General features: G+C 48.8%; 11 protein-coding genes and 1 non-coding gene across 12 annotated transcripts; 4 read left to right on the plus strand and 8 right to left on the minus strand.

Annotated features, from left to right (window-relative positions):
* Window positions 1-143: 143 nt before the first annotated feature.
* On the plus strand, window positions 144-978 carry KY384_003160 (uncharacterized protein; the record flags this gene model as incomplete). Its single annotated transcript, XM_044811681.1, has 3 exons — window positions 144-146; window positions 272-705; window positions 744-978. 3 exons carry the CDS (start codon window positions 144-146, stop codon window positions 976-978), a joined length of 672 nt encoding a protein of 223 aa, XP_044670814.1.
* A 359-nt stretch (window positions 979-1,337) lies between these two features.
* On the minus strand, window positions 1,338-3,221 carry KY384_003161 (uncharacterized protein; the record flags this gene model as incomplete). The annotated part of the gene is made up of 1 exon (XM_044811682.1): window positions 1,338-3,221. The coding sequence occupies one exon, from the start codon at window positions 3,219-3,221 to the stop codon at window positions 1,338-1,340; it is 1,884 nt and encodes a 627-aa protein (XP_044670815.1).
* Window positions 3,222-4,130: 909 nt separating this feature from the next.
* On the minus strand, window positions 4,131-4,617 carry RPL43 (60S ribosomal protein L43; the record flags this gene model as incomplete). The annotated part of the gene is made up of 4 exons (XM_044811683.1): window positions 4,131-4,194; window positions 4,281-4,445; window positions 4,519-4,549; window positions 4,599-4,617. The coding sequence occupies 4 exons, from the start codon at window positions 4,615-4,617 to the stop codon at window positions 4,131-4,133; spliced, it is 279 nt and encodes a 92-aa protein (XP_044670816.1).
* Window positions 4,618-4,973: 356 nt separating this feature from the next.
* On the plus strand, window positions 4,974-6,304 carry KY384_003163 (uncharacterized protein; the record flags this gene model as incomplete). Its single annotated transcript, XM_044811684.1, has 2 exons — window positions 4,974-5,160; window positions 5,217-6,304. 2 exons carry the CDS (start codon window positions 4,974-4,976, stop codon window positions 6,302-6,304), a joined length of 1,275 nt encoding a protein of 424 aa, XP_044670817.1.
* A 616-nt stretch (window positions 6,305-6,920) lies between these two features.
* KY384_003164 (uncharacterized protein) lies at window positions 6,921-9,232 on the minus strand (the record flags this gene model as incomplete). The annotated part of the gene is made up of 2 exons (XM_044811685.1): window positions 6,921-9,035; window positions 9,086-9,232. The coding sequence occupies 2 exons, from the start codon at window positions 9,230-9,232 to the stop codon at window positions 6,921-6,923; spliced, it is 2,262 nt and encodes a 753-aa protein (XP_044670818.1).
* Window positions 9,233-9,826: 594 nt separating this feature from the next.
* Window positions 9,827-10,340, plus strand: KY384_003165 (uncharacterized protein; the record flags this gene model as incomplete). Its single annotated transcript, XM_044811686.1, has 3 exons — window positions 9,827-9,920; window positions 9,980-10,213; window positions 10,270-10,340. The coding sequence occupies 3 exons, from the start codon at window positions 9,827-9,829 to the stop codon at window positions 10,338-10,340; spliced, it is 399 nt and encodes a 132-aa protein (XP_044670819.1).
* A 1,039-nt stretch (window positions 10,341-11,379) lies between these two features.
* KY384_003166 (uncharacterized protein) lies at window positions 11,380-12,335 on the minus strand (the record flags this gene model as incomplete). The annotated part of the gene is made up of 3 exons (XM_044811687.1): window positions 11,380-11,574; window positions 11,628-12,111; window positions 12,187-12,335. 3 exons carry the CDS (start codon window positions 12,333-12,335, stop codon window positions 11,380-11,382), a joined length of 828 nt encoding a protein of 275 aa, XP_044670820.1.
* Window positions 12,336-13,329: 994 nt separating this feature from the next.
* Window positions 13,330-14,725, minus strand: LAP1 (Leucine aminopeptidase 1; the record flags this gene model as incomplete). Its single annotated transcript, XM_044811688.1, has 5 exons — window positions 13,330-13,570; window positions 13,624-13,655; window positions 13,708-13,764; window positions 13,815-14,501; window positions 14,552-14,725. 5 exons carry the CDS (start codon window positions 14,723-14,725, stop codon window positions 13,330-13,332), a joined length of 1,191 nt encoding a protein of 396 aa, XP_044670821.1.
* Window positions 14,726-15,068: 343 nt separating this feature from the next.
* Window positions 15,069-16,261, plus strand: KY384_003168 (uncharacterized protein; the record flags this gene model as incomplete). Its single annotated transcript, XM_044811689.1, has 2 exons — window positions 15,069-15,366; window positions 15,441-16,261. The coding sequence occupies 2 exons, from the start codon at window positions 15,069-15,071 to the stop codon at window positions 16,259-16,261; spliced, it is 1,119 nt and encodes a 372-aa protein (XP_044670822.1).
* Window positions 16,262-17,452: 1,191 nt separating this feature from the next.
* Window positions 17,453-17,758, minus strand: KY384_003169 (uncharacterized protein; the record flags this gene model as incomplete). Its single annotated transcript, XM_044811690.1, has 2 exons — window positions 17,453-17,573; window positions 17,625-17,758. The coding sequence occupies 2 exons, from the start codon at window positions 17,756-17,758 to the stop codon at window positions 17,453-17,455; spliced, it is 255 nt and encodes an 84-aa protein (XP_044670823.1).
* A 1,840-nt stretch (window positions 17,759-19,598) lies between these two features.
* On the minus strand, window positions 19,599-20,556 carry KY384_003170 (uncharacterized protein; the record flags this gene model as incomplete). Its single annotated transcript, XM_044811691.1, has 3 exons — window positions 19,599-19,823; window positions 19,877-20,443; window positions 20,494-20,556. The coding sequence occupies 3 exons, from the start codon at window positions 20,554-20,556 to the stop codon at window positions 19,599-19,601; spliced, it is 855 nt and encodes a 284-aa protein (XP_044670824.1).
* Window positions 20,557-21,118: 562 nt separating this feature from the next.
* On the minus strand, window positions 21,119-21,197 carry KY384_003171. Its single transcript has one exon. It is a non-coding gene; the product is annotated as a tRNA-Arg (tRNA).
* Window positions 21,198-21,232: the final 35 nt, after the last annotated feature.

Raw genomic sequence — 21,232 nt, forward strand, 5'->3', positions numbered from 1 at the left:
CTGCTCTTTTCTGCTTTTCTCCCTCTGTTCTCCTCGTGCGCTCCTTTCATTCTCACTGGAATCAGTATCTCTTCAATTCCATTCCCCATCTCCCATTGTCTAGCTCTCTTCAGCATCCGAAAATACTGCCTTAAGTGCCCGACATGGTATGCAACCAATCCCCGAAGAACAACGGTATCCTGCAGTCCTGCGTACCTGCATCGTGCCACCTTTACTTCCCCTCGTGGCCCCTCCATCTCGTGACCTCTGTTCCTACTAACCCCGACTCAAGGCCTCAACCGTATCTCCGGAAACCGGTCTTCCAGCCTTGTGGGAAGTTCGGCACTCCCAATCCAAAAATCTCCCCTACTACTTCAACACCTCGACCAAAGAATCCCGTTGGGAGCCGCCCTCCGGCACTGACGCCTCCCTCATAAAAAACTATATGGCCTCTCACCATTCCTCATCTCTCTCCATCCCTCCCCCCAAATCCGTGGAGGGGCAAAGGTCAGCGGACTCGAAGATTAGAGCGGCGCATCTGTTGGTGAAGCATGAAGGCAGCAGAAGACCGAGTAGCTGGAAGGAGGAGAAAATCACGAGGAGTAAGAAGGACGCGGTTGAGGTATTGAGGCGGTACGAGGGAAGGATCAAGGGTGGGGAGATTGGGCTAGGCGATTTGGCCGCGAGTGAGAGTGATTGTTCGAGTGCGAGGAAGAAGGGCGACTTGTAAGTAACCTTTCTGTTCTCTATACTGTCCGATCGAGGATAGGGAAAGACAAGCGAATGGTGAAAGAGATGGAACCGCTGATGGGGGCTCTCGTCCATAGGGGGTTCTTCGGGAGAGGCGACATGCAGAAGGAGTTCGAGGAAGCCGCCTTTACGTTGCAGCCTGGAGAAGTCAGTGGAATCGTGGAAACGGCAAGTGGGGTGCATTTGATTGAAAGGTTAGTGTCCCAAACCCTCTACACTGGGTCGTGGTGCTTATCTGACCGTGCCTAGATTACAATAAGTATGCTCAAAAGACTGCTAAAAACGACACTGGGAAGGTGACTTGGATTGAATTGGGGAAAAATCAAGGATCATAGTATTTGTGGAGCAGGCGTTGTATGGAGTTGGAAGTCGCCTCCAGTCGGGGGTCTGTGCAGTTCACAGTACAAAATGACAATTGCACAATGGAAGGACGAGTAAAGATTGATAGATGAGGCATTCAATCGCAAAAACTATTTACAGATCATCGTAGAACGGTAAGGGGTATCATTATTGCCGTCCGTATGTCGATCATCGCGCTCATGATGGTATTGTCCCCGAGGCCTGTTCTCTCATATACTATCGTGATATCATCCATCATTACGCAGAGGCTAATCAGATGTCCGAGATCCACTGGTTAAGACCTCGACCGCTTTCGCGACTTCATCCGTCGCCAGACGCTCGTACGTCTTTCTTTCGTCGCCATCGACGTTGCCCTGCTCCCCGACTTTGTCATAAAGCATTCGAGAAACGTTGCGGTTTATATCTGTATACTGATCTTTGGAAACCGTGTTACTTTGATAATGCGGTTTCAACGCATTTGAAACCATCTTTTGCAAGTCTGCTTTCATTGCAAATGGTACGTTCACCCGGGATGGCGAGGCATCAGCGGATCTGGACGGACTTGAATCCTGCTGGAGTTGGCGTGACTGACGCCTCTGCTCTGGTCTAGAGCGGTGTGCAAGTGTGTTATCTGAGGGAGATCGTTCCGGTGAGAAATCCGCCGGGGGAAATATCGGCTCAATCTTTGACGTCAAAGAAAGGGGTGAGCTAGGTCGCGGTGAGGTTGAAGGAGGTGGCGTGGTGGATCTTGCCCGGGGACTTGCGTGATTAGATGTGGTTGGTGAAACTCTGGGTGATGATGGCAGAGGAGAGGAAGAATTGGCGCCAGCTTGGATGGAAAGGCGAGATTGACCTAGGGACTCATTGGGATTGTTAGATGCCTCTATTTTCTGGAGCATCGATTGAACAAGGGTAGGTCCGCTACTCTGAGCCGCTGAGGATTGGGCTAAGCGTGAAGAGGGCCCAGCGGCGGAGCTCATCAGTGGGTCAGATATCATGCTGGGTGAAGCGGCACTGTTCTCTACAACACGTCTTGTTCGAGGCCGTTTTAATGGACGATCCATCTGCTGGGCTGGCTCTGGCTCGGAGGGAGAGGTGGTTGCTGACTTCCGTTTCCGCTTAGGTGACGGGGCAGCTTCGATCTCTCGAGCTTTCTCGAAGGCGTTCCAGGCTCGCAACTCTTCCTGTGATTCAGGTTCAGGCTGGGGCGGCTGCTCGCGCCTTGCATGTAGATCTAGTAGCGCTGAAGCTGTATCTCTAAATCTGTTTGGTCCCCCCTGCCGCTCCGCAACTTGCAGCCTCGCCTCCCATTCGTGGAACTCACGGCGCTGTGAGGCTGTCCGATGAGATGCATCAATGCGCCTAGCATCGGAGTCTTCATCAAACGGAAAGTCAAGGTCGATGTTCAAATGATCCCACACGGACTGCCAGACGCGTGCCCAACTCGAAGACGTTACTTGATTGCGACTCCTCAGCCGGCGTTGCTGAGCTCGTGTTCTTCTATCGGAAGAGTTTTGTGGGCGCTGCGGGGGGCGTTCTGAGCTAGGAGGGCACACGCTCTCGATTATTCGTTGGGTCTCACAGTTTTCGCAGAACCAATGACCGATAGGTACGCTATCAAGACCCACACAATAAGTGTGATAGTAAGCATCGCAGCCATCACAGGCCAGTAGCACATCTTCGTTGTCATCTTCTCGGCATACTGGACAAGGGGCGTCTTCAGGTTCGTCATAGATCTCATCAATGATCATGGAAGGGTCCACGTCAGCAACTTGGGTCTTGTCTTCAACCGCATATGAGGATATGATGGAGCCTAACGTGCTTCTCTTAGGACGGCTGGCTCGTAATATTGATATAGACTCACCTCCAACTTCGGCCATCAGCTCGACTTGGTTGAAGCTTTGGCGGCATATTGGACAACTATTGGCTCGCTCTACCCATGGCTTGAGACATTCGTTATGTAAATCATGACCACACGGTAGTAGGTGAGCTATGAGCTCATTTTTGTTCTCATCAGATCGAGAGGGTGACGTCGAGATTCGGGGGACTGGGCCGCCGTCTGCAGGTGACTTGATAGCTCGAGGCAAGAGGCGGACAGAATCATTGGAATTTTCGCCAAGATCGCCCAAACAGACAATACAAGTCTCTGCCATGGCACAATCCAGTTGATATAAATTTTAGAGCATGAATGCAGGTGCGAGTCATGAAGGAGAGAAAATGAGATTTCTTGGCAAAGGCGAGAGGTGGAGAGGAAGAAAGAAAGATTTCAGCAAGCGCGACGTTTTGTAAAGCCGCTAGCGCCAGCCGCCAGGCTAGTGCGTCGCTCCTGCAGGTGTAGAAGAAGAGGGTGAAAAGGTAGCAGTGAATGACGACAGAAAGAGGAAATACTTCCCTTGTGAGAAACGAAACAAGACTTGCTTTTTCGCTTTGGAAACGAGTGGAAAAATATTCCCCCTTTACGGTGTCTGCTCGTCCTTGTTGTCAGAATCAGTCAACGTGCAAGTCTCAACGCGGAAACTCCGCCTTTTAGCAGTAGCTTTGGAACTTGCGGTCTGCAGACGTTCCAATTGATGCTTTATCGGTGTTTTGACAGTAATCCTGGTCAGTTTGATTTCGGACCAACTTGTGTCTTTCAGGTTGTCAAAAGAAAGACCCCATTCGAAATTTAGAAGTCAGAGCAAGTGATCCAAGACGAACAAGTGGACTAATACGACTTGACTTCAAGGGTTCCTTGTGCCTTGCGCGTCTCAGCCGAGCATGAATCATTGTGATGATCATCAATCTTTCACGATTCGCACCCAATGCTCAGTCATTTCTTAAAGCTATCTGATAGAGGACCGAGCAAAGCGTCGTCACGGCGATAGTCGCTATCGAACTCTTCAGAGCCTTCTCGTGAGCTTCTTGTATTGCCCCAGTTGAGAACGGTCTAAAAGACCTTATTCGATTTGTGCCTTCGCTCGCGAGAGCAAACGCTATGGACAGAGTGGTTCGATATCGATCCTTAAGGGAGCGTATCGACGAGTACATATTCGAATCGTCACATTACGTCTGCATTTTTCCACCTAGACCTCTGCAATCTCCCTTAAACGCCGTATCGTCGATCTCGTAGCAGCCGCAGCCGGGGTTCTGTATGACTTAAGCATCAGTGACGTGTCCACTAAAGTTGCATGATATGGACATGGCCGAATGGCAGTGATATTCTCGTAACATACGACACCGTGTATGCTCCTCCAGCCACCGTCTTTTTGCACGACTTGCACTTCCATATCCCGACAGAATGTCTCTTCACATTGGTCTTCCCGCAAAAGGTGCAGCTATACTTGGCGTGCTGTGTAATTTCCATCTTCTTGACCTGCTTTCGAAGCGACGCGCCATATCTGAAGAACCAGTTAGAAGAGACTTCGAGGCTTGAGTGACTGTCGGAGTTGAGGTGTTGATAGAGCGGCTTGCCTTGTCCCGTATTTGCCTGTTACGCCAACCTCTGTAGACGTCATTAGTACCAGCCAGAGTTTTAGACACTTTAAACGTACTCTTCGTTCGCTTCGTCATGACTGCGACTGAATCGGGAAGTTGGGGATGAGGGATGGATGCCGATGTGTGGTGGAGGAACTGTTTTCGCTAAGGCATTTTTAGCGTCTTGGCGATCAGGGGTCCGTGGAAGGAAAACGTCCTCCCCTCGGCCCCTCCTTTCCGCTCGTGCTGCTTGACGACCAGCGATTGTGCACTATTAGCACTGAACGTTATCGTTTCAACAAAAATATGGGACACATATGGATCAGTTGACTCCAAACACTTGTAGCTGGTATTACGAAGTATGGATTTACCCATGAGTACATGTCTCTCTGATCATTAAGAAATATAACGATTCCTACATTGCCTTTTCTATTTGAACCACTTTAGCAATTATGTCTTCCAAAGAATATGATTTGATTGTGCTCGGTGCGAACGGCTATACGGGCAAGAACGTTGTTGAGTATATAAGTACGCATTTGCCCACAGACCTGAAATGGGCTGTTGCAGGAAGGACACATTCAAAACTTGCAAGCCTTGTTGATGAATTGAAACCCTTGAACCGTGACCGAGTTTTACCGGGTCAGTCATCTTCGTTCGTTGCTGGAATTCCAATGACTGAAATTCTTTGAATTCAGGCATCGAAGTAGTCAAATTGAAGCCAAACGAGCTACATGCTTTGGTAAAGAAAGCCAAAGTCTTGATCAACACCGTAGGACCATACCATCTGCACGGTACACCAGTAGTGGAAGCCTGCGCAAATAATGGAACGCACTACCTCGACGTCACAGGGGAGAGTCCATGGGTACTCGATATTATTCGCAAGTATCACGAAACAGCAAAGCAAAACCACGCCATCATCATACCCATGATCGGTATCGAATCCGCGCCCCCCGACCTCCTTTCCTTCGCTCTCGTCACTCTCATCCGCTCCCAGTACTCAACCGGAGTCCGCGAGATTACAAGTGTCCTCCACAAGATGAAATCCTCACCATCTGGAGGCACTCTCTCTACGGCTCTTACAATTCTTGACAGCTACAGTCTGCCCCAAATTGCCAAAGCCAACTCAGGCGATTGGTCCAGCTCGCCCGTTCCACATCCCAAGTCTCCATCACGCCCACTACCAGCACATCGAAGAGGCGTGTTCCGCAAGAACTTCGGCGTTCGCAGAATTCCCCATCTCGGCACCTGCACCACCTCTGTCGCTGCGGGCGCCAATACCATGACTGTTCAGCGAACATGGGGGTTGCTCGACAAGGGACAATTTTACGGGCCCAACTTCCAGTATCGAGACTATGCTGTTGTGCGAAACGCGTTTGTGGGAGCCATCATCCATCTTAGTCTCGCGATTGGAATTCTAGCGCTTGCAATACCGCCATTACGGTGGCTAGCGAAGAAGCTGGTGCCGCTTGCCCCGGGTCAAGGCGCCGCACGAGATGTGGCGAAGAAGGATATCATTGAGTTCAGGGCCGTGGCGACGGTAGACGAGGACATGGAGAAGCCGAGGAAGGCGTTTGGGAGGCTGAGGTTTGAAGGAGGTATGTACTATTTGACAGGCGTATTCCTTGCGGAGGCAGCAATGGTATTGCTGAAGGAGGAGAAGCTGGTGGAGGAGCTAGATGGTGGACTGTTGACGCCAGCAATGCTTGGGCAGGCATTTATTGAGAGGATGACGAAGGCTGGGGTGGTGCTGGAGTTGGAAATACTACCAGAAGGAGCAGAGTGACGTCTCGGATAGCATGTGTTGCTTTCACCGACTTGTATAATGTCCTCAGTCGCTGAGCTCTAACGAGATAAGAAGATATCTTCAAAATCACTTTGCCTGCATATCAGATGAGGAAAACAAGTTGGGATCGATCTTTGAGAACAGACCCGTCCGTATTAGTAAAGATGGTCAAATCCCTAAGACTGATGATTCTGGGAGTGAGACCTACCTTGCCTCCTAGTCAAAGCAACGTTGAACTAAAATCTCGTAGCAATACCTCATCAAACAGGTGATTTTCTTAGTTTTGCTTGGATATTCAGGCCGCCTTTGTACATTCTTGGAAGTATGGCCCACATACTGAACTGAGGATACTCTCACGCAGACTTTTGTATTGGGGATGTATGTAGATTAGCATATACAGCCGTATTGTCACAGTATGATACATTTGTGCAGTCGAATTCAGACAACCTCAAATCATGTAAAATTATCTCGACTGGGATACGCGGCAAGCTTGTAATCAATGAAAACCCCCATGTTCATACATACAGTCAAATCGTGGTTATTTGCGAAGCCTCCGAAAATGTACTGCGGAGGGTCGATGAAATTTTCTGCGCAACGCATATTGCACGCATTCTACTCAAGCCGGAACCATTGCCCAGCCCTTAGCTAAGCCCTTGGGTCGCTTGGGGGTCTTCTCTCCTGATCTCTGCGTGGAGCTGAGGACTTCTTCTTCATCAGAGGGACGCTTCTGGCCGGCTCTTATGGTCGTCCTTCTCAGTGCTCTCGTGCGACTTCCTTCATCAGCCTCTTCACTTACGGCTCTGCTCGATCTGCTGCTGTCATTGCCATCTAGGCCCAAAGCTTTGGCTAGCAAGCCTCGCCCACGTCTGCACTCCTTCTTCTCCTCATCAGGTGCAAGGAAGCGATCGATCGTCCGGTGATCCATGACCCTTACACCGTGCTCGCCTTTTGCATTTTCCGTTTTAGGCCACTGGAAACCAAAAAGCTTGCTGTGTCGTTCACAGCGAGGACATTCGCGGCGTGTTTGCTTGACATGATGATTGACCCAGGTATTTTCACAGGTACGGCAGTCGACCCATCGAGAGTTTCTCTGGGATAGCAACGCTCGAGTCCGAACATAATCACCTGGGGCTCGTGGAACACGGACCTCGGGCTCCTCATCAGACTCGTCATCGTCCTCCTCGACTGTTTCGATGCTAATAGGCTGGGCAGAAGATACATACTTGTATGGCTTTCGCTGGTATTTCTGTTTTGTGGATAGTGCAAGCTGATCCAGAGGTTTTTTTGGCCGGCCTTTCTTGCCTCGAGATCTCGCCTGAGGAGCTTGGTAAGCATCGTCTTCATCAAGATCAGGCGGCACGGAGGAGAGAGCACTTGAAGATGGAGAAGGCGTAGGTGCAAATCGAGCAGATACACCTCGTCTGGTGGAGGAGCATCCTCGATCGACTAATTTGTGAAGATTAAAACGTTCCCCAGGAAAGAAGGCGGCATTAGACAACTTGGACTGTCGATTCGTGGGCTCCATGGGGGCATTCCACAATGATGCATGAGGACTTTGCTTCTGTTTCGCTCCAATATCACCGAACCAATCGAGAAAACTTTGGGATTTCTCTTGCTTGACAGCCTTGTGTATGAACTCATCACGCTGGGAGAGCGATACGGGTTGGTGTGGTTGCTTTGTGCCATAGAAACAAGACGCATCGATCGTTTTGGTATTTGCTCGTTTACCACCATTGTTGCTAGATAATTGTGCCGAGCCAGCTTGAACGGACAACTGCTCTTTCTGACCAAGCCCTCTTCGGCTGGGTTTGTGATATGGGCTTTTCTCCGAGGCCGGGGAAGACTTCTGGCTCGAATCAGGTGGTGTCTTTAGACCAGTAGGGGCAAGCGCATGCTCTTCACCCAGCCTCGCCTTCTTCGGTGGATTGCTACCACGGGCATCGATCTGGTCACTTGAGTCTTGCTTGTTATGATCCCTCTTGTGACCATCAGATGACTGTGAAGGACGTGCATGTTGTACTGTAGTGTCCGGCTCCGTATCCGATTCCTCATTCTCTTCTTTTGGTGCCCATCCACCACGCACTTCCTTTTCGCACGAAGCGCACAGGCACTCGCAATTATCCTCGCCAAAATAGTGCATCCCATAATTCACTGTAATTTCTTCGTCCCTCTCAATATTTCGCTCTGCGACAACTGTCATACCCTCTACTCCTTTTGTGACTAGTCTAGCGTTCGCTTTGCAATCGTGATTTGAAAAGCGTGCGGGCCCAAGAAAGAGCGAAGGAGTCTTCCTTCTGCTGGAAATGACAACACTGAAATCCTGTCTATTCAAATCTAGATCTTTTACCTCCTCTGGGCTCATTGCCACCAAATTACCACAGAGGTACTTTATTGTTTCGCCACTTTTGATGAACTGCCTGGCTGTAGTGGCCGCCTCGTGAGTCGTGATGGTGTACCGGTTTGTCGTTGAGATGTCGAAAGGACAGTCAGGCATCCAGACATTGATATACTTTCGCATATGCCGTTTGAAATCTTCTTGCTCTCTCTTAGATTCCAGAGCATTGTGATACCTCTCCAACCCTGGTAGTTTCAAGAGCTTGGCCTCGACTTCCGAGATGTCTTTCTGGATGACGAGATCATGCAGCAGAATGTGGCATACTTCATCGTCATTGATTCTTCTAAGATGAGCATATTTTGATTTGTTCTTTCGAACTGTAAACCAAGAATACACCTTCGAAGGGCATTAGCAAGGCGGTGAAAACTTCCAGAAACAAGACATACGTGATCAACAAGTACATCGGTGAGGAGATCATCATACGACGCCAACTGCAATAGAGTCAGACGATCTTTCTTCGACACCGTGTCGGCTGCTGGAGCTGCCGGAGCGACTGGAAGCCCATGTTGCCTTTGAATGGGAGGCCTGCCCATTTTGCCCCCGCGATAGATGTGTATGTATTCTGAAGCTGGGGTACTTGTGAAAGGGGTCAGGTAGCCCTGCTGACGTGAAAAGGAGAAGATATAGACTGCGGTGTGCTGAAAGGAGCTGACCGCTGATCTGAGCCAGCCGCAGCACGGCAGGGCCTTTCGCCCTTTGTATGCCTCAGCGTAATGAATTAAGGGGGCAAGAACATGGTGAAGCTGGAACAGGCAAACGAAACGCCGACAAATGCCCACCGCCCCAACAGGTCACCAATGGCTGTCTTTTGACCTGCACGGTGCTGCGTGGGAGTGAATGTTGTAAAGACTGTGGCTGGGTTGGCGCGTTGGAGTTTGCTGGTTTGGACGCGGCGATCTCCCGTGGTTGGAAATTGTAATCTGAACAATGAATTGTCACCCTCGGACTAGTGTTTACCACCTCAATGCATCTGCCTCTCAACGTTGTCTGACACGCAAAGGCATACACGCGGGGCATACGTGTCTGACAGTACCGATCCCCCTTTGTGAAAACAAGGAGGAAGACAGGGCAAGATGATTCAATTAAAGGTTGGTCACGCGCACTCCTTTGCAGCATCCCCATTGACGATGGAGCAGACGATGCTTAATTGTATCGATAATTCTGGAGCTACAGTGGTCGAGTGCATCTTGAATCTACGCATGAAAAGACATGGTAAAGTTGGTCAGTCTTCTCTCGGTAACATGCCCTTGCAATAAGACAATGGAGTTAAATGATTCAAGGCGACCGTATTGTAGTAGTCGTCCAGAAAGCTCGGAGTGGGGGTGAGGGCAGACAAGCTGGTAGCACCTCTGCAGCCGCCGCAAACAGGGTGAGGAGAGGAGATATTCGTCATGCAATTATCGTTCGAACGGTCAAGAAAGTGCAGAGAAAAGACGGAACGGTCGTACGATTCGATGATAATGCATGCGCCCTCATTGGAAAGAATGGTGAACCCTTGGGTACCAGAATAAGCGGTGAGTTTCGTCGACTCTAGGTACGCTGCTGATGGAGTGCTCAATGACGTTGCCAGGTGTCGTCGGAGCAGAATTGCGGGACAAACAGCAATCGAAGATACTCTCACTGGCGTCTATGCACGTGTGAAAGATGAAGATCGACAGCACTTGTTTCATAAGTGCACGGTGCAATCATACTCTGTCTCTGAGATGAGGCTCGAACGGCGCCTTCTGGGTTGACCTGATCATTCAGAAAGTACGGAGAAGCTTTTCCTGTGGCTTTGCCACCGTCAGTCAGTGACCCTTAGTGATGATTTGATGCCTTCCCAAGGCTTTTGCGCATATCTCTAAGGATGCATTCTTTCTACACTACCATTTCAGGTTCGTGAGGCGGGACTATGATGAGTATAGGTCCACTCCCCCACGCATGAAAAGACAATAGAGCTTAGAGCAGATAAGACTTCGCCAGGGGCCTATGACCAGTCGGCTATGACATATACAGCTACGAAGGAAAATTACGCTCGGGGTTCTACAGGTTGCACGGGAGTTCTAGGAACTTATGCTTACATTCGAGTTGTATGTAGAACATTCTTCGAGGTCAAGATACGCTCTGTCATAATCAAGTATCAGAGTACCTTCAGTAGTGGTCAATATCATTGCAATTCCGGCCTGCCTTTGATGTTCTGCATCAAAAAATTTAAAGTATTAGCACACTGATATTCAGCATTTAATGACCAGGCGCTACAAATTATTGAGAACACCTTTTCTAGTTAGATTGACATTACTTTTTATGAATTCAAGGAAAACCTGTCCACTTGGATTCGAATTTTGGAGAGGTTCTCTGTGTTTGGGGCATTCGCGAGCAAAAAGCCAGATATTTCTGACACAATACAGGTGGCGGAGGGATGAATGTTTGCTATTCGTCTCGTTCCTCATTAAAGATGAAAATAAGCTACATATTTCACTTCCAGCTGCGACTATTGGCTGAATTCAGACGCTTGTCGTTGATCATATTATGTCGAGCTTGCCAGATATTAACCCGGATCTTTGGACATAGAGTTGCTGGAGTAAGAGTAAGGTATAACTTCTTATACCCATTAATCAGATACATATACAATTGATCGAATTGAGGGGTATCGTTTTTCGCCAAAAATTATCAAATTTTACAAGAGTCCAGCAATGGTCTGTCATAACTCTTTCTCTTTTTTCGCTCCACGGTTCGTCTCCTCTACAGGTTCCGTCACCCTTCCTGTCGCTGACTTATGCCCAACGGCATCGGGGCCGCCAATTGTCTCAAAGGCTTTATGAAACATCCACTCCGTCGCTTCTTCGACGGGTTGATCGAAAAGATAGGGCAAGAATGGGACGGCAGCAAGTCCAAGCTATAATCTCAGATCAGCATGATGACCTCCAGATCATAAGGCAACGACCTCACCCCAATAGGTCCCCAGGTCCTAATCGTATTATTCTTCGCCCCTTTCAGTGCCCGTCCCGAGTACCTCACGATACTATGAATTGTGAATGCCGGCAATCCCATAGATGCCACGCTCTGAAACACCGCTCTCTGCGCAACCACGGCTTTCCAATCCTCAATAGCCGGCACAGCTTGCGCAGCTAAAATAGCAGACGTGGCATCTCTCGCATCGTTAGCTCCTCTCGCAGCTGCCCCTGGCGACCCAGGGTGTAGTATCCGCTGGTTTCTTAGGTATGCTTTATAGCCTTCATGAGATACGTCGCCGATTAAATAAGCCCAGGATATGCCATAGGCGGATTTGATAAGCCAAGGGTGTGCAAGGGGTCGAAATGACTCGCCGATGTCGGAGGTGTAGGCGACATAGCGGTGGGCGGAGAGAAGTACTGTTCGAAGACGACTCGCGTAGGCTGCGTAACGGACGGAGGAATCGGTAGTCTGGGATGCTCTGGGAAAGCAAGAGCGTCAGCTAGATTCACGGAGAGCTGATGAGAAGAGCGATTATTCAAGATGTTCCACGCACGTGCCGTCATATATCTGGTCAAGGAGGGATTCGTCGTCATCGACAAGGTTTTGCAGATCTTGTGGAAGCTTTTCTCGGGGAAGTAGGTCAGTATCTGCGGGTTTTTTGCGCTGTGTGAGGGAGCTGTTAGGACGGTCCTCGGAGGTCATAGTCAAGATTTCTTGGGATATCTGTCTGCTATACTAATCGCCGTCGGACACCCAGGGTCATTTACCGGAGGGAGGTAGGATGCATGGTTGTGTGGGAAAGAATAGCGGAGCAATAGACATCGCGGCGGGTTGACAAGCGCCAAGCGCGCCATCCGCTCCGCTCAATTCACTTCGTCGGTCCAATATCCTAACTTCAAGCTCATCAGCCACCCACCCACTGAATACTGTATCGCCCACTCGAACGTTTACAAATCCGAAGGGGAAAACTATGCCGCAAGTTTACAAGATCTTGGGCCGAAATGTGCCCTCACACCAAGTATGTCGAAAAATCGACAGAATTGTTACGCACTCTATTAGGCCTTTAAGCTGACTTGGGGCACATCTATAGCTCGCGATAGCTTGCTTGATTACATACGGAGGTATCGGATACTGGGCGATGTCAGGTCCAAAGAGACCTGGTCCTCCAATAAATGCTTCAAGTAAAGACGAGGAGACTTTCATACAGTACGTAAAGCATACTACCATGAGACCAATTGAAAATTTTGAACGCATGATTCTGATTTGAATGCAGGGAGTTTTTGAAATCAGCAGAGGCCGAAGAGGCGAAAAGCAAAGCGAAGGCCTAAAGCGTACAGATCAGAGGTGCACCGGGTGACGCTGCGGGGAAGAAGGATCGATGTACTGTACCACTAAAAAATCAGCAATGACAGCTTAAAATCCAAGCTCGCAGGCTTCAGGGTCACCTCAGTAGACCTAGCTTGTTATCTATGACGAGGGGAATGCTGAGCTCAGCGCGCTTCCGCTGTACACTTGTATCATTTGGTATCGTCTCTTTGCAAGCAGGTAACGCAGCGGCTTGGAGAGATCCTAGATTGCAAACCATCAATCTGGAAAATTTACAACGTTACTCTCTGTTTCACATCATTCCTTCATGCTAAAATATCTAAGAATTATCAAACGCTTAATACAGGACTCGTTTAACGGAATTCAGAACTCATAAGTCGTCTAAAGTGCTTGTTCCTTGATAACTGGAATTCAGGTCAGCGAACGCCAATTCATACGTCGCCCCCAGTGTCAGTCTCGCATGCTGTAGCATGTGGTCAAAGTCGAGTACGTCTAAGGTGTCCAGCGTCGTATGAATTCTGTTATCCGAATATTCAAATTCCGATTCAATAACAAAGGCTGACGGGTAGCCAGCTTTTCGGGCGGAAGCATGGTCGGAGCAGGCGTAACCACTACATGCTCTAGTAAGTATAGGAGAAGTGGACATTGCACAATGATCACTTACCACTTAGTTAAAACAAATGGAATGTCGCAATACTAGCCAGCTATTAGTATCTGATCAAAGCCTTCAAGACGACACGGGTCATACCTCAGTCACGACGGCCTTCATGAAATCCGTGAGTCCAGGATCGACGTAGTCCGTGATCTTTTTTATTTCATTACTTAAAATTGAGGTAAAGCCTTTTTCAAACTTACGATTCCAACGCTTTGAGGCTTGCCTGCATCGACCGTACCTCTACTATAGCCAGTCATATCTTGCTGCAACATAGCTTTGATATCGCGACCTTGCTGTTCATACTCCTTGAAGATTGCTTGAGAGCCCAAAAGGCCGCCTTCCTCTGCAGAATACCAGTGAAATTCGATCGTGTTGGACGCATTACCTTGAACAATAGCATCGGATTGCAAGATGACTCTGAGTGCTTCTAAAATGGTGACCGTGCCGGAGCCATCGTCGTCGGCTCCAGGGGCAGCTAGAATGGACGGCAGAAACAAATTAATGCTATCCTGATGCGCACCGATGACAATCGTTTGCTCCGATTTGCCAGGGATTGTGGCGATGATACTATTCTGACCCCAAGGATGCGCGAATGGCTCTACTTTGGCCCCATACTTTGGCGCATCTGTTGCGTTGACAATGCCATTTACTTGCTCAAAAAGCCAAGCAGATGACTGCGCTCCGTAATCCGACTTGTAGTATCTCGTATGGAATGAAGAGAATGTCCCCAGGTTCTTTACCAGATTCGCCTTGTCTAATTTCTTTAAAAGGCTTGTAACTGACTCATTGTGTGCAGGCTTCTTGGGGTAGTGAATCTGTACTTTCTGCGCAGCACGAAGCGACCCGCCCGGTGTCCCATTCGTAATGTCCATGAACCTCTTGCCATCCTGCGCGGAAGGTCAGTATTGTATTATGCACGGCGCCTTGCCGGGCAAACCTGTCGGAGCGCCCATTTTTCGTCCTCTGTTACCCATCTCGTCTCTCCCGGCGACAATTCGATCAAGAATCTCTCAGCTTCCCATTCGCTGATCGGAGCTTGAGCTTCAGGAGTGGTTAGGAATGACTGGCAGACCCCAGCAAATGGCAATACGGCCCAAAGGATATGCTTCATGGCCTTGGAGTTGACGATAAAGGGTGATATGAATAAACTTATTGACTGTATTTTGTCAAACTGTTGCCAGGCAGAGCTTAGGTATTGACGATGACGATCCCCGCTAATGGAGATACTCGGGAATAATTTCGCCACAGCGCGATCAAAATAGCGTACACGCTCTTATCTCATGACTGATGACTCCACCACTGTGACTCCTGAAAAGTTGCCATTGCCTGTCAGCTGCGCGATTCTTGTATCCTCGCCATTGTCTCATTCACACTTGCCGGCTTTAGTATATATAAGCCAACCTCTCATCTCGTCACTATCAAACCACACGGAGGAGACGCGCTCGGTCATCAGCATGGCCATCCACCCTAATGCGCTCGGAGGCCCTGCGCCTTCTGTTGATGTCGCAGCTTGGACTGCACAAGCAGCCCGAGCTTTGAATGCAGTCTCGATTGCCTCACCGGCTGGCATTCGCGGTACATCCGTTTCGCTTGCAATTGACCCGAGTGAACAAAAAGAGCGCAAGGCGGAAGCCGCAGACTCTTCCATCTATCGTCCTCGCCGCAAAATTCTTCGTCGCGACAGTCTCGAGCGTCGTGAAGCCCTCCTGAAGGGCAAAGAAGGCAGCCGGCGCCGGACGCGCTGGGAAAATGGTGGGTAATCCTCTCTACATCTCCTTATTTGAACTTTCCAAGCGCCTTGGGTGACGTTTCGGGCTATAACATAGACCGCCTGCTCAACAACCCATGGGCTCAGCCTCCCTTACCCAGCGATTGGGAAGTTCACCCGACCTATCCGCGTCATAGTGTTCCTTATTATCTCGCTCCTTCGTGGGAACAGGAGATGGCAGCGCGTGCGGAAGCAACACGTCAAAAGCAGCTTGCAGGACGAAAGCAGAAGGAAGCGCAGCAAGGCAAAGACGGGGAGGTACCGAGAGAATTGAGAGAAAAATTGAAGAAAGCAAAGGCAGCCAAAGGACTTCTAAAGGATCTAGAGGAACAAGTCCGTCTTTTCGTTGAGGGCTATAATGGCCAGACAGGTGGAGTATTTTCCCGGCCGAGGAAGGGAATACTTGATCCAGACTCCTCCGATGAGGAGATCGTGTTCGTGGGCCGCAGCGGGAAGATGCGCGATGTTCCTGCCTCGCCGAAATTTGGAGACGGGGATGACTCAACGTCAGAACATGAACCGGAACTGGAGGAGGCCATCGCGAAAGACAAGCTTGTTTTTGATGGTCTGGTGCAGGATAGAGGCGCCAGCTTTGGGCGTTGGCTTGTCCATAACATTGCAACATACTATGGCCTCAGCACCTGGTCTCGCACAATTGGGGACCCTGCAAGAAGGGAGGTGAGTTTGTTTTCGATGATCGAGCTCTACGGAGTTCGGTCAATCCTTTTGTTCAAGTCTTTCGCTCGCAGCTTGGGGCACGACGCTGACGATTGGAGCACCCAGGCGTACGTTGGTATACCGCCCGTTTCCACCAAGTTTAAGGGAAGGTCTTTATTCAAGGATGTTCCTTTGCCAAGACCGCTTTGGTGTATGGTCTGACTCGTAAGTTAGGTGAATTTCGTTTAGGCATTGATGTCAGTGTAAATTTAGGTATCTTGGTCATTTTGAAGAGCACGTCCCGTACCATGTAATGCCAATCAAATCACAAACTTTGATGATATAGCCCTCAATGAACAGGCTTTCAAACTTCCATGCTCCATGAAGCCCAGTGATGAAGCTTGAATCTAGGCTGGGTTATGTTCAGATCTACAACTCACTGCACGTAGTCAGAACATTAGCTGTAGTCTTGTTAATATGATTTACGAGGCCTGAATTTCATCATGGGCGTGGTGAAACACAAACCTTGGTGAAGCAAAGCAGGGCGTGATCAAAGACGTCGAGCGTGGAGACAGCCATCATGGGCGTGGACAACGATGCGGCTTGACGACTGAGATGACAATCATCAAGCAGACTGATCAGAGATGAGATGATCATTGAGCATACGAAAGAATGTTTGCTAGCCATTGGATGTTGCTTAGTCTATGGCTTGGATTACAAGATCCCGAATGTGCTTTTGCATCTATCCATACCGTCTATCTTTTGTTGCCGGTATTAGTGTTTGGCGTTTTTACCCAATGCTTTTGGTGCTGTAGGTACAATCAAAAATTCGTAATACGCCTCATTTGTGGACGCAGCTTAGCTTGTAGCGGCCATTAGTTGACGCTTGGTGGCTGGAATATGAAGTCTTCAGAGGCGCTTGTCGTTGATCGCTTTCAGCTGCACTTCGCTATTGGCTTTTGTTAGCTTGCCCGAGCCCAGTTTGTTGAATCAATTTTGTGCAAGTGACTATCAAAGGGCAAAGGTTGTCTTTGATTAACTGAATATAATGAAGGTATGCTAAATCGCTGTGGGGCAACCGCAAAAAATGGAATGCTATGAGACTTACAACACCAACGTGGCGTGCTCTGGGATGAGATTTGGAAAGCCCCTGCAGAGCTGTCAGTCTTGTTCATTAGCACGTACCACTAGATCAATGATTGTTGATTGACGGCCATTAGACCGAGCGCCGTGTCGCATGTAGACTGACTGTGCACCATATCCATAATCGCTGGAACCGAGTTAGTCACCTATGGACGTATACGGCTCTTGAGGTAAACCCGCAGGAAACAATTGGTCGATCATACCTCGAGATGGTCAAAATGCTCCGCTCCCCTAGTGTCATCTCCACAACGCCTTCATCCCAACCTAGCCCTAATCAGAGATGTACAATATCCTCTGTCTGGCAACAATGCTAAAAGAGGCCGAACCTTTGATGACTCTGCCAACACCGATATCAGTTGAAAAATCTCCTCGGCCTTTGGACGAATCAAATCTTGTTGCAATCAGTCAGTCTCCATAGACAGACAAGCCAGTGAAACCCTACTGTTTCCCTCTGTGATGTTCATCATTGGAATTGGGATCGTAGAGGTTTCCAGTATACTCCATGGTCACTAGGTCACCTTTCTTGGGCCTATCAACTCCATTCCCCTCTTGGAGAACTTGTCTCGTCACACCCATGCTGAAGGATGAACGGCTTTACTCTGGGTTGCTAAGGATGGTATGAAAGCTTGTTATGCTTGTGAGCATGGGTTGGGTGGGAAGAATCAGAAATGGAAGCCAGGGATCGGAAGTAGTTCTGAACAGAACGTGAGGCAAGAAGACTTGTAATGTATTCACTGGGACAAACTTCGAGCTAGGCGGTGTGGAAGTGAATCTGACTGGAGTTTATGTTGCCTAGGAAGGTCTGGAATGTGTGAAGAGGTTTCAAGGGACATACGAGGAACAAAGACACCAACTAGGGAAGGCGTCAGGTGCGGAGTCAAAGCCGGCCAGGAGGTGTTTCCTGGTCGAGTTAAACCAAGTTGATGATGAGTGAAGGCTTGGACTGGACGATTGGTATAGGGTTCAAAGACTTCGTTCATCGAATAGATCGGGGAAAATACTAAGTGCGGAAGGCGTTCTCATAGGTCCATTAATCGACCATAAACATGCCTCTTGTAGTGTTTTCAACAGCCATAGAAGCCATTTATGCAAGCTCCAAGGTCAATTCAGACTCGGGCATTATCAGTGTGCAGAGCAACCTGCATGAGAGTCTTCTGATGGTACGGAGGTACCACAGGGTACATGGGCTGCCGTACTCTCGGACGAGTGAGCAAGACAGCAACAGCCAGTTTAGCAGATGCAGAAGTAGAAGGTTGGAAGAGGAATTAAGGGAAAAGACGGATCGCAACTAAAAAACCCTCGAGGATCCTTGCGCATCCCACTTGGTGTGCTGCTAAATCCCGCCTGATTTCCCCGAAGGCGGCCTAGGCCATTCGTCTATCCATTGTTAATGACATTTTATCATTCTAGCTCCACATAAACCCCTCCGGCAGTTGCCTCTTTTCCCCAGCCATACGATTGAACGATCGAAGCAATAGAACGACTGATCTCTACGCCCGGAAGAGAAAGTCCGTAGCCAATGGGATGATATTGTGCTGGTGCAGAAAGCCCTCTGTCGTGACAGCTGCCACGAGTCACGGAGGCTCCTCTAGAATACATCTTATTTTAGGCCACCAAGCATGTCACTAGGTAGGAGCTCTCGAAGCCAGAACCTCTGCTTCAAGAAAGAGAACAAGGTGGTACGCCATCGCTCGCCCAAGTACTTGCCTTTGCTGACTATCAACTCAATTTTTCCGAGAGATTGAGCCTCATGTTGAAGCAAGCGTAGGGAACCGCTCCATGCAGTGCTGCATTATTGACGAACGTCGTAGCCGTCTGCATAAGGTTTCGAAATCCATCGGCATCCACCATGCTAGTTTCATGCAACTCATTCCTTCCGCCTCCACTCATACGCTCATTACCCCTGACCGCAATCGGGACGGCTGTTCCGCGTCTGCACTGCGTGACTTCGGACGACTACTGTGCTTAAGCGTATGCTTACAGGAGCTTTCTCGAAACGAGATGCCACGAGTATAGCCGTCTCGCTTGATGCGTTGGCAGCAACTCGTTGTCACGAAATAGAAAGGGAACAACCCGGCAATAAGACTCGCGGACGCGCTAGTGCCCTATATGCCTTATCGATCGCGCTCAAGGCCGGAACATTCATCAAGATGTGGTGAGCAAAGAGATCTGTGCGTGCTTGCCACAAGATAGAGTTCGTGGGGTTCAAGATCAGCACCGTGGGGGCGTGACTGCTCGGTGAACGGGCGTCCACAGGTTCTTCGGAGCTGTGAAAACCAGAGATCATCCAGGATAATTCGTTGGACGTCCAACAAAAGAGCGTGGAAGAAGATGCCTGGAATTGTGGAATGTGCTGTGATAGCAGAATAGAAGGTATCCAAAATGCTCTGAAAAAAATGAGTAGCATATTTTGAATCTATTTCGTAAAGTATGAATGAGTCTTGAGCTCGTGCATGCTAATCTCGGTGAGGTCTGGCGTGTTCGGACCATTGGATCTTCGATCGCTATTGCTGAGAAAAACCAGTTTATGAACTGGTACACTCTCAGCGAAGGCGACGGCGGTCAAAAAATTAGTTCCAACTTGATCAACCCCATGTGCATCGTCTGATAGGGTGAAACGGCCGCCCATCGCCGCGAATTCCTGTCCAAGCGTCAAACCTCCTTTGAACTGTCATTCTCCCAATGCTTACTTACCTGACATATCTCCTTCTGGGGATAGGGTTCTTTCAGACCCTTTCTCAGGCCCGCTGCGTTGATTTCTAATATGCCACCGTACAGCTTTACGTACTCGAGATTCCTCTGTATCTTTTGCCATACACCGGCGAAGTCCATGAGACTTCCATTGGGAAAATTACTCTTGAGACGAATCAAATCGAAATGGCCAACAAATGACGGCTTGAGCGCTTGGAGCATCTCGTACTGCAGATCGAAGTAGTCTTCAAAGAGCGTCTCTTTCGAACCGCCACACAATTGAAGAGCAGTATTGAAAAGATCCGCAGAGTAATCGATAGGGATTGCCCTGACGTGGTGAACGGAGCCAATCAGTAAGTCGAATTGATATGATTCTTGAAGTCTCTCTATGAAATCTTGCGAAGAAGGTCTGATCCAGTCAATCTCGACGCCAATCCATAGCGTAATTTGAGATTCGTAATGCTTTTTCAAGCGCTTTGCCTCACGATAAAAGTCATCAAATAACCTTGACAAGTAGGCTGAGATTTGTCGAGGATCTTGAAATCGGACACCGTCCTGGGTCAGTTCCAACTAGCAAAGTCCGATCAGTTTTTGAGAGTTTGTTCGAAATGATTCCGCACCTCTTCAGGATATAAATCCTGCTCCTCCCTCGGCATATGTTCCGTCAAGCAATAGACCGACATCTTTTTTGCAATGGCAGTTGTAACAATATCTTCGAGGGTGTCGGTTGCATGATGGCAAAATTGCCCAGAATGAGAGTGGTGTGAAAACGGCATAAGAGTGAAGCTTCGTAAGGCTTAGAAGCTTTTCTTTCAGAAAGTCTTGAAGTAGATGTAAAAGCGACGTAGCGCCACTTTATTTAAGTCGGAGAGGTGAAAATGATTGATCGTTTGTGTGATTAAACCTTTCATTGTGGCCGTCGAGGCAGCTTGGATGTACGTATGAGGGAGGGTTTAAATGGAAGAGAAACGTTCAGGATACTAGTTCATACTCAAATAGCGGCAGAACAACAACACAATCATTCTGTTCGAAGTCCAATTATATCTACAAAGGTCCTTTTCATGGGCATGCAAAGTGAATATCTTCCAATAATTTCCCAAAAAGCAACAACTTATTTCATCTTAAGCAAGTCTGCTTTGTTACAGTGGTAAAAATGAATCGTCTACAAGGTGAATGAACCTTCGGAATGTGACTCTACATCCAAATGGAGTCAGCAATGCTTCATTAGATTGAGCGAAGAAGTTACGAACAGCAAGGGACTCGAACCCTCAACCTTGTCTTTACACAATAGGAGAGACACGCGCTACCATTGCGCCAACCAGCCAATAGCAAAATAATGATCGCTTTATTTCAAAATAT

The sequence above is a fragment of the Bacidia gigantensis genome (assembly GCF_019456465.1).
Source record: "Bacidia gigantensis strain McMullin 20006 chromosome Unknown contig_180, whole genome shotgun sequence".
Classification (NCBI taxonomy): Eukaryota; Fungi; Ascomycota; class Lecanoromycetes; order Lecanorales; family Ramalinaceae; genus Bacidia; species Bacidia gigantensis.